The 11,700-nt window shown below is 37.4% G+C and overlaps 2 protein-coding genes across 2 annotated transcripts; one reads left to right on the top strand and one right to left on the bottom strand.

Moving 5' to 3' along the window:
- The first annotated feature begins 2,562 nt into the window (after positions 1-2,562).
- LOC109171751 (lysM domain receptor-like kinase 4) lies at positions 2,563-4,859 on the top strand. Its single transcript, XM_019320807.1, has one exon. It carries the CDS (start codon positions 2,765-2,767, stop codon positions 4,694-4,696), a length of 1,932 nt encoding a protein of 643 aa, XP_019176352.1. The 5' UTR covers positions 2,563-2,764; the 3' UTR covers positions 4,697-4,859.
- Positions 4,860-6,988: 2,129 nt separating this feature from the next.
- Positions 6,989-10,538, bottom strand: LOC109171752 (protein DA1-related 1-like). The gene is made up of 11 exons (XM_019320808.1): positions 10,125-10,538; positions 9,598-9,742; positions 9,339-9,504; positions 8,979-9,241; positions 8,809-8,892; positions 8,603-8,722; positions 8,235-8,447; positions 8,084-8,146; positions 7,870-7,985; positions 7,686-7,744; positions 6,989-7,539 (listed from the first exon to the last, which is right to left on the bottom strand). The coding sequence occupies exons 2-11, from the start codon at positions 9,718-9,720 to the stop codon at positions 7,184-7,186; spliced, it is 1,563 nt and encodes a 520-aa protein (XP_019176353.1). The 5' UTR covers positions 9,721-9,742; positions 10,125-10,538; the 3' UTR covers positions 6,989-7,183.
- Positions 10,539-11,700: the final 1,162 nt, after the last annotated feature.

Raw genomic sequence — 11,700 nt, 5'->3', positions numbered from 1 at the left:
TTGTTTTTCATAGAAGATGGGAAGAAAGTATCACATGATTAGACAATTTTGTCTTTATTAATTTTATTATCATTGTCATTGTGTAAAGACATTTTAGTCTTTATACCCATTATTGTTTATCATTCCAATCCAATTAAACAACAAAATTAATATTCTCAGTAATTTCTTTTCTATCAATCAAACAATGAAATTATTCTTCCTGATAATTCTTTTTCCAAGAAATTTAAATTTTATTCTCCCTCAAATATATTTCGTGAACCGAACGATGCTAAAGGATATAAAAATTAAATTTTAAATTTGCCGGGGGTAGCTGATATAATTTGGCGCAAGTAGTGATGTGTCGTAGTTGAAATGCAGAGTAGCATGACAAAAACCCAGTCAAAAACTATTATTTGTGATTCCGCGTAATGTGTTCAATACTTCAATTTGCTTTCCCTATTTTGCGCGTTGCTACAACTTGATCCGCAATGGTCAAAGTCAATGACATCTTCCTACTACTTAAGAATAATAATAATATTATTATTATTATTATATTATTATATTATTATTATTAAGTGATCACAACTTTACCTTTTATTATGTTGAGCCTTTTTTTTTTTTTTTCTAATTCATGTTTTTAGTGAGAATCTAAGAACCACTATTCTAAGCCCAATGTTATTATTATTATTATTATTATTATTATTATTATTATTATTATTATTATTATTATTATTATTATTATTATTATTATTATTATTATTATTATTGTTGTTGTTGTTGTTGTTGTTGTTGTTGTTCTTGTTGTTGTTGTTGTTGTTGTTAGGAATAATGGTCAAATAGGTCACTCAACTGCACACCAAAGTGCAATTAAGTCTTTGAACTCAAAAAAATGCAATTAAGCCATTGAACAACACAAAAACATGCAATTTAGCTCAAAATGACTTGTTTACCTAGAATAGCAAGTTACCAATTTTAAAATTAATTTTTTAAATAATTTTTAATAAATAAATAATTAAAATATTAAAAAAACAGAAAATTGCGGCCGGAGACGAAAGACAAAGACCTTCGTCGGCCATGGAGACGAAGGTCTTCGTCTCCATGGCTATGGATACGAATTCGTCTCCGGCCATGGAGACGACGTCTTTTGTCTCCATGGCCAGGGAGACCAAGGGACCGTCCCTTCGTCTCCCTGGCCATGGAGACGAAGGTCTTTGTCTCCATGGCTGGAGACGCAGCCGACAATCGTCTCCGGCCGGCAGTTTCTGTTTTTTTTTTTTTTTTTTTTTTTTTAAAAATATTTTAATTATTTATTTATTAAAAATTATTTTAAAAAAATTAATTTTAAAATCGGTAACTTGCTACACCATGTAAACAAGTCATTTTGGGCTAAATTGTTTTTTTTTTTTTTGTGTGTGTGTTGTTTAATGGCTCAATTGCATTCTTTTTGAGTTCAATGGTCTAATTGCACTTTGGTGTGCAGTTGGGTGACATATTTGATCATTATTCCTTATAATTATTATTGAGTAATGCTAGGCCCCGTTTTTAGAAATTTTCTCTCAAATTTTCCTCCTGATGTGATCTAATTGGGTTATTTAATATTTTAAAAATGTCAAATAAGTCACTGAATTTATCATATATGTGCAATTTAGTTTCTAAACTTAAAAAATTTACAACTAAATCATTAAACAAGCAAAATATGAGCAATTGAAATATTTTTGGAATGAAAAAAATAGCATTTTGTTATTATTTTTGCTCTTAAAAGATGACAGAGTAGGTAGAGTATAATTATTGTACCATAAGATCATGATTTTTGTCAACACTCTCTCCTTCTTATGTGTTTGTTATTACAAGGAACATGACTTTACTTAATGTACAATTTCGGAGAATGATATTTTGTATTTGTTTAGGCATATATATTTTTATGACTTACCTTACTAGAAAGAAAAAAAATTATAAAAAATAATCAAGTGATCGAAACATGATTACAAATTCAACAAGTTTTCCGCAGGGCCGGATTTTAGGTTTTTGTGGCCCTGTTATGATAAATAGCTAAGGCCCTCCGAAATCATAATTTTTAAAACTAACATATGCGAGTTTTGAACCTTTGACCTCCAAGTTAAAATATAATAAATACACATTGCTACCATCTCTTCATAAAACCTTTTAAGTTCAATTGAAAATTTTTAATTTTTATTTATAAACTAGCTAGGTAAATATTAAATATTTGGCCTCTAAAATTTGGGACCCCTCTAAAATTGGGGGCCCTGGTAGCCCAGCTTACACAGCCTAAAATCCGGCCCTGGTTTTCCGAGTATAATTTACTTCACTGCCTAGGCTAAATTCCAAGTTAGGCCAGAAATTAAGCTCTTTTTTTTTTCCGCTAATAAATTTAGGAAAAGATTGTTAATTAGTATATCATTGTCCTATATCCAGGATTTTTATGCTTGGAATGTGCGCGTGTTAGTAATTTCCTATGAATTTTCTTAGAATCTTGACAGCGAAAGGTGTAGTGAAGACATTTCCAGTTGTTCGGAAATCAAACATACGAAATTTCACACAACATTTTTGAATGTTTCTCCCATTGCCGTTGGAATAATTCTCAAGTCAACGCGCCCCCCAATTTTCTATGTCCAAACCAAATTGTACAGTGTTTCTTCATTCAATTCAATTCAGACTTCTCAAAACTCCATTCTTGAGTTTCTGGGTTTGAGCTTACATATTCTTATCCTCTCTCTCTCCATTCCAAGAATCTAAGCTCATCCTCCATTACAACACACCCAAAACGATGAACAATTTACATTGGATCTGTTTCTTGACTGCCCTGATTTCTGGGTCCTCGTGGATCGAAGCCCAGCAGCCATATATCCGCAAGGATACAGGGTGTATGGGTAGCTTAGCTGTTTCCAATTCCACTTCCGCCTTTGGGTACCACTGCAATGGCGTTAACCGGAGCTGCCAGGCCTACCTGACCTTCGCGTCTCAGCCGCCGTACGATTCCGTCGCCGCCATCTCCGCCCTTCTCGGAGCTGACCCGGTAAACCTCTCAAACCTCAATTCAGTGTCGGAAAACGCAACCTTTGAGACAAACAAGGTGGTTCTTGTCCCTGTCACCTGCTCTTGCGCTGGCCAGTTCTATCAGGCCAATGGATCCTACGCTCTTAGGGCAGGCGATACTTATACGTCTATTGAACTTAGCCCTTTAGAAGGCTTGTCTACCTGCCGTGCTCTCCGATCTGAGAATAGTAATATCCCCGAAACTAATTTGGTTCCTGGGTTGAGAATCAATGTTCCTGTAAGGTGTGCTTGTCCGACCAAGAATCAGAGTGATGATGGGGTTAAGTTCTTGTTGAGTTACATGGTTGAATCGGGAGATTATGTTTCCTTAATCAGTGAAAAATTTGGGGCGGATACTGAGAAAACTCTAGCCGCAAATGGACTATCCGATCAGGATACAGTCATATACCCAAACACTACCCTTCTGGTTCCACTTCAATCCCAGCCATCTATTACCCAGATTTCAGCTCAGTCTCCGGCGGCGGCGCCTCCGCCGCCGCCGCCGCCGCCACCGCCGCAAGATGTGAGTAAAAGCTCAAGCAAGACCTGGAAATATGTCCTGGCGGGTGTTCTTGGAGGACTTGGTTGTTTGGGAATTGTAGGAGGGGTTGTTTTCTTGCTTTGCATCCGGAAAAGGGAGAAGAGAGGTGAGCCGGAGATGGTGACGAAGAGTTTTGAAGCAACTGAGAAGCCATTGAAGAAGAAATTGGATGAGGAAATGGGGTTGTCCTATGGGAGTGTATCTGATTTGGTACAATCTGTAAAGATGTATACTTTTGAAGAGATGAAATCTGCTACAGAGAATTTTAGTCCTAGTTGTTTGATCCGGGGATCGGTTTATCGTGGCACAATCAATGGGGATTTTGCAGCAATCAAGAAAATAAATGGGGATGTATCTAAGGAAATTAATCTGTTGAGCAAAATCAACCATTTCAACCTCATTAGCCTCTCCGGGATTTGCTTCAACGATGGCGACTGGTATCTCGTGTTTGAGTATGCTGAAAACGGGGCATTGAGCGATACCATCCACCCCGAAAATGGCAATGATTCGAGGAAGCCGCCTTTGACATGGGCACAAAGGGTACAAATCGGGTTGGATGTAGCCACTGGCCTTAACTACCTCCACAGCTACACTTCCCCTCCCCACGTCCACAAGGACTTAAAGAGCAGCAACGTTCTCCTCGACAGCAACTCGAGAGCCAAAATCACAAACTTTGGCCTGTCAAGGTCTGCAGATGCACAAGAAGGCGAGTTCGCCTTGACAAGGCACATAGTCGGGACGAAAGGCTACATGGCTCCCGAGTATCTGTACCACGGTTTGGTTTCCCCGAAGCTAGACGTGTATGCTTTCGGGGTCCTCACGCTCGAGATACTCACCGGGAAGGACATTGCTGCTCTTCAAGAACGCGAAAACATCCACCTCTCAGAACTCCTCCTCCCCGTGCTCGAAGAGGAAAATGGAAAACAGCACTTGACCAGTTTCCTGGATCCTAGTCTGCAAGGGAGGTATCCTGCAGACGTTGCGGTGTCTTTGGTGAGATTGATCGATAGTTGCATCAAGAAAGACGCTTCGAGTCGGCCCAACATGGATGAAATTGTTAGGCATTTCTCAATAGCCATGACCACCACATCCTCTTGGGAGCTTTCCTCATCAAGCACCTAATATTATTATTCATACTTATATTTTACATGTGAAATTATAGTGAGTACTGTTGAAGTAAATAATCATTCTGGTGATATTTTGAGACAATCCTATGAATCATGGGGTGCTGATTTTGATTGTGTAATTAATCTCTATGATTATGCTAATTGATTATAGTGAATGTGTATGTATACTTTCTTCCCCCAAAAACTATTAAGAAATTCTTTCATCTTCTTAGCAGTGGTAAGAAACCAGCAGAGGATAGTGGGAAAGTAGGGATTTGGACCAAATTTGCATGCCTATAAGGTGTCCAAGGATCATGATAATATAAGATTATAAGGTGTGTAAGCATCAGGGACAATGCAGAGACTGAACAAGAGTCAGGAGGGTGAGATTGAAATGTGCAAAAAAGAGCAAATCCACTTATCTGTCTTAAAAAGACTCTTTTATACATAGTGGATAGGGCTGTTTACGAACCAAACATAAATGAACGGAGGTTGTTCGTGTTCGTTTGTTATGAATTTTGGAGTGTTTGAGTTCGTGTTCGTTTGTTAAGGTTTTTGAAAATCCTGTTCGTGTTCGTTTGTTAAGCGTTCATTAGTGTTCGTGTTCGTTTGTTAAGGTTTTTGAAAATCCTGTTCGTGTTCGTTTGTTAAGCGTTCATTAGTGTTCATTAACGTTCGCGAACGTGTTCGTTTACGTTAACAAACATGTTCGCGAACGTGTTTGTTAATGTTCACGAACGTGTTCGTTAACGTTAACAAACACGTTCACAAACATGTTCGTTAACAAGTACGTTTACGAACATGTTGGTTTATGTTCATGAACACATTCGTGAACCTTTAATAACCAAACACCTGCACATGTTCATGATCACAATTCGTTCGTGAACAACAAATAATCTATGTTCAAAAAAACAACAAATAATCTATGTTCAAAAAATAATCAACTTTCATGATCACAATATAATCTATATATATATATATGTTTGTGAACATTATTAAACGAACACTAAACGAGCTTGTTCACGATTTCTTAACAAACGAGCATACAACTGTTCAAGTTCTGTTCGTTTATTAAACGAGCTCTAACATAAACGAACGCTTACCGAACACGAACACGAGTAGTTTGTCGAAAGCTCTGTTCGCTAACACACCTAATAGTGGAGCAAATCCACTTTCCAAACTAATGTGGGATAAAAATTACTTTTAATGTCTTTCCACCTTATTTTCCAACTCAAATGGGTCTAATTTGAGAATCAATTTTTCATTCACCCATTATCTGTTTTGAGTGTACAATATATCAATATATTTGCCTCACTACGAAGAATCCAAATCCACTTTGACCCGACCCAAATCGGAAGCAAACCCCACTAATAATGCTGATAGTGCTGTCTAAGGAGCAAGAGGACAAAAATGCTAGAAGACAAAAGTGCCAAGAAGACAAAAATGTAAAAGGCAAAAATAAAGAGACTTTATTAGTATCTCATCTTATTATCTTTAGATCTTATCTTATTGTAGTTGTTGAAATAACTTAGATCTTATCTTATTGTACTAATGTGTACTAAGTTTGAAGACTTTAATTTTGATGTAACTTAGTAGTTATTAGTTATCTCTTAGAAGTTGTAAAAAGTTTGTAATCTTCCTACGAGATTTTCTATATAAAGAGCCTCTCGATTGAATAAAAATAGAAGTTCAGTTCCTATCATCAAAATTTCTAATGAAATATTCTTGTGTCTTTTACATGGCTTTCTAAACTCCCTTTCTTCTATAACCAATTACCAAAAGTATAAACATATTACCCAAAAAGAACTCTCAATTATTATCAAAGTAGTAAATTTGATCCCTCAATGTCTAAACTCATCACCAGTATGTAATATGTTAATAAAATGGTGAATTTGATCCTTAAATCACCAAATTAGCCATTTTTATCATAACTAAAAGACTAAATTACCTTGCAAATAATGGAAGCACTAAATCTATACTTAGGATATTGTAGCAATCTGTTGCTTCTGTATTCAAGAGCGAAAGAAAAAGCGTTATATCATTAAATTTAGCATCAAATTAAGGCAAGCAGAGATTTGAACAAATACTCTCTATTAGAGACTGAAATGTAATTAATTTGACTTATAAAAGCACCCTATTCAGCCAAGATCTTGTGGTCTAATGACACTAAGATTGCACTCTCATATGGAAAATTGTGGGTTCAAGTTCTTTATGCTTCAAAGCAGGTTGAGAAAGTAGTTATGAACAGATATTACATTGTAATAGAGTCAGTAGCACTAAAAAAAAAAAAAAAAAACACCCTATTCACTTTCCATATTATTGATGTTGTTATGTATATAAATATCATAATCACAATATATATGTTGCACTCTATAATACATACACGTATTTATTGGATTCATTACATCTTTATGATTTGTATATGCATGGGGGGGTTTGTCCTATAAAACTGGTATCAAAGTATATATATAAAGTATGACTGGAAGTGGAAAACCTCATCAGATCAGCAAGGAAAGCTTCCAGTTAGCCGAATATGGTCAAGTGTACTCCTGAGGCCGTACTTGAGCACTGCCTTGTTGCCTTCTCTGAACCCATCGCCATAAGCTACAGAAGTGTCTGATTCTATCTGGTGCTTGAAAAACTCGCCCAGTTTCTTCTCGAACTGCGACCGGGTACCCTTCTTTGAAGAGGTAGTGGACGATGATGACGATGATGATGGTGAGGTTGCAGACGAAGAAGACGAAGAAGTAGATGCAGTGCTGCTGCTACCAGAACCGGCTATGATTTCTGAATCTAACCACATGTGAGCTAAGACTTGGCAGATTCCTTCTTCTATTTCTGGGCTTAGATTGGGATAACCTGTCCACAATATAATTTGCGGATCACATTACAAAAGCCTAAGCTGATAGTTGGATTGCACATTAATGGTTATATGCTCAGCAAATAGCTTAATGCGATGCAGGTTGTTGCGAAAATGTAAGTGTTATGGGATTAATGGAAGGCACCTTTAAGCCGCAGGTATGCATGCATCATCTCATGAGCCAGGATTGAGCCGGTCAGCAACCTGGACAGGCCGGCAAGTAAAGTTTAATAATGTTCGGTGCTCTGATACTAAATTGAAGAATCTGCATTTCCGTGTAAACTAAAAGTTTAAGCTGATAGTGAAACTGCAAGTCTGCAGGTTATTACCTCGGAAGGCCATACAAGATGAGTATTGCAGTCACTTCGCACCTACGAATTAGCCTGTAAGGCTCTGTGAACATATCTGTGATTCTATTCCCCCCAATTCTTGGCCGCCTCAAAATCTGAAATTTATGCATAGGAGATAAGCTTCATTTCTACAGGTCTAATATATGTTAATGTAAAAGTGATCACAAAGAGAGAAAGAGAGAGAGAATCATACAGTGCTGACTGTCTGTTCTTCAGACAAGCAAAGTCCTCTTGTTTCAGGCATGTGATGATGCCCCTGTCAAAATTAAGAATTCATTGAAATCAAAACCATGATGTTTTTTAATACTAACACAGGATAGAATTGAAGTATCTATCTGTCTCACATTCTTTTCTCCTTCCATGGCTTCATTGAGGGCTTGCCTCTCAACTAAGAGCAGTGGAATTTGCTGCTCAACTTTCATATTTAGACCTTCATAAAAATCTTGGATTTCGAGATAGAGAGGCTGGCATTCATGAGTATCCATTATCGAAGAATCCAGACACTCTAGACACAGTTTCCTCCCGTCATCGAGCACCAAATATCTGGTGTCTACTGGCTGCACGCAATAAACAAGGAAAGTTTGCGTTTTTCTTATGAATTTTACGAGTCTTCCATCTCAACTAAAAGCTTAAGCTGATAGTTGGATTGCACATTAATGGTTATATGCTCAACAATTAGGATAAACTACGGTATGAATGTTTGGCTGCATACCTCCATTCTCTCGCAGCTGCAGCAGCGGGGGGTTCCATCTTGCTCGTGTGATGGGCAGTACTTTTGAAGCCAGAAAGGATGTGCTCTATATTCTATAAGCCCGGCTGCATTTGTAGGAATCTGGAGATCAAACCACTCGGGATTAGAGATAATCGGTGTGATATATTTTTGACAATAACAGTTAAATGCAGGATATGATCACTTACAAAATTCTTGCAGACATCACATTTTGGGTGGTGCTGCTCCTTGTAGCAAGATTTATGGTACGGGCGATTATCAGACACTGAAAACTGCTAGCAAAGATGGAATCATTACTGATACCGGTATGGATTAGCAGAAAAACATGAATCAATGAGAGAGATTACGAACAGCAAACCTCGTAGTCAGAAATGGGAATGTTGCAAGAATTGCATCGGAAGCATTCGGGATGCCAGACAGCTCCCATACAGCTCAAAAATCGCCCGTGGCCAATCTCATTATTGCAGCCAGCACAAATCCTGTAGCCAGGTGGGTAGAAGTATGGATATGGTGGAAAGAAAGTTTCGTAATCATTGCGCCTTGGCGGGGAGGAGTCCACGTATAAACTCTCCTGAATCGCCTTGGCCAACATTTCGTCTTCCTCTATATCTGCTTCGGGTTCTAACCAATCCCCAGAAAACAGAAGAAATTCTATACTCAGAAGCTATAAACAGATATCTAGATTTGATAGATGATTTTCACACAATATGTAACTTACCAATTACTCTTTTCCCCTTCTCATCTTCTTTCTCATCTTCTTTGTGGTCTTCAATCACATCATCCTTTTGGTCGTCTTCCTTCTCATCTTCCTTCTGGTCTTCATCAACAAGCGAGAGTGCAATGGCAAGATCGATTTCTTCGTTATCAAAATCCGACCTTTCATCCTAGACAGAACCCGCAATTAGACTAGAATCAATACAGAAAATAACCCACTAGAAATCAAGAAAACATCAAAAGTTTTCATCAGCAGTGATTACTGTGGATGTTCTTGGCCGTTCCCAGAAGGCGTCATCCTCGAATCTCCCATGGTGTTGCCCTTGTGATATCCTGTGCTTACTGCCATGGCTGAAACCTTTGAAAATCTTGGACAGCCAACCCATAAAGAATCGAATCCCGCCCGGCCTGCACCCAAATTTTACTTGTAGGTTAGCCACAGAGATTGACAGAGCCCCTTATGGACTGAATTATCCAGTGAAAGTGAGAACACAAAACAGATTGACATAGACATAACAATTGATCTTAGCCACACTATCAAAGAACCAAGATAAGATTCACCCACACAACAAAATTGAAGAGGAAGAATCAGAAACCAAGAAAAAGCAAAATAATTCACCAATAATCAAGAATCTGGTGGTCAGATCCAATCACTGACAGCCCATTAGAACAGATTAATTAATACAATGATTCTAACTTGCCGACAAGAAAAGCATATGAATCCATCAATACCCATAAAAAAAAAAATCAAAATTCAGATAAAGAAGAGTAAAGACAGAATCATGGGCACCTGTTACAGTAGGAGGAGAATCAGCAGAGATGCTCCAAGGAATCTGAAGAAACCAAATCAGACAAAAGCCACCAAATTCATCTTGGAAGCATACTCAAGGCTGGGAAGTAGCAGAGATGACAAGAAAGATTTTCCACTTCCCCACATACCACACCACCAATTATTCCATTGAAGAATAAGGTTAAATTGCCCCCACAAATATAACAATCCCACTAAATTACTGTAGTAAAATATGGGTTTGACAGAGCCAAAAAGCGAAAGAAACAGAAATCTACACCAATATAGGTAGAAAAAGGTTGAATCTTTTTTACTTATTAAAGATGATAAGCTGACGCAAGTTCCAGCAGCATCTTTAAAAGATTATTAAAGGATAGGGGAAGAAGAAGAAGAAGAAGAAAAAACACACACACACACAATCGAGATTGGAGAATTCAACTTTCATCTTCAAAAATATGTGCTTTTCTTGGAAGGTGGGGGCCCCTTTCTTCACCATATTTTTGCGATCATCATTTCGCTACATGTCAAAAGCTCATTACTTTCCAACTGCTAACGCTTTAGGTACCCAAAAAGGAAAATTCTATGTGTACTCCCATTTTCTACTCCCACCTTTGGCAGGCCTCCGCCCAGCACCCATGACCTGACTCTGATACCTCAAGCACTTATTACTGCCTCAAAAGTTATATTCTTTAGTTAGTAATGAAAACGCAACTTTATTTCTTAATACCGTCACACATTTTTCAAACATTGGATTCTGAATTTAGCCCTTCAAAGACTTTACAGGTCTCCGTCCAACAATCCCTGTAAATCTAAATCACAGATAGTATTAAAGTCTTATGTATTTGAATACCAACAAGATTAAAATCAGTACCCTGACTCTCGAAAATGTTAAGAACAGAGATCCAACCAGAAGGAAGAATCAGACAGCCACAGATTCCAAGGAGGGTGGACTAAAAGTAGGGACAGAACTTAAGAAAGACGCCAAGTGGGCAAATGAGGTGCCACCAAAAGTGGTTAATTGCCTTTTAGTACTTTACAAGTTCCTGCGGTTCTGACAGCAGTTTAAGGCCCCCTGTCCTATAAAATCATTTTTACTTCCTAAAAACGGTTGCGTTTCATAGTTTGTTGCACCAACAGCCCACGCCCCCACGCCCACGGGCCACCTCATAATTTCCGAATAAAACGAAATTAAAGAAAAGAAAAGAAAATCATTTCTTCTTCTTCTTTTTATTTACTCGTATTTTTTAATGGTTGACTCATAGAGTCATAGATGATTCTAGCATAAATAATTTGAGTATACTATACAATTATTGTATCTTATATTATGCCCGGCCATGTGCATACAATTATTATGCAAAAGTATACTCCCTAAAAATATGTTCAACAACATTTGGGGTCTTTTACAATGTGAAATTATAATTCAACTAATCCAAAATAAAGACGTTGCATAGAAATGTAAGAATAGTATAATTTATTTAAAATTAAAATGAAGTTCGTAAGTTAGGTGTAACATAATTCTTTTAAAAACTTACATTTGAAAATCAACGTGAAGTTAGACTAAAATGAATATAAAATTCAA

The sequence above is a fragment of the Ipomoea nil genome, unplaced genomic scaffold (assembly GCF_001879475.1).
Source record: "Ipomoea nil cultivar Tokyo-kokei standard unplaced genomic scaffold, Asagao_1.1 scaffold0380, whole genome shotgun sequence".
Classification (NCBI taxonomy): Eukaryota; Viridiplantae; Streptophyta; class Magnoliopsida; order Solanales; family Convolvulaceae; genus Ipomoea; species Ipomoea nil.
This window is presented reverse-complemented; position numbering and strand designations above follow the sequence as displayed.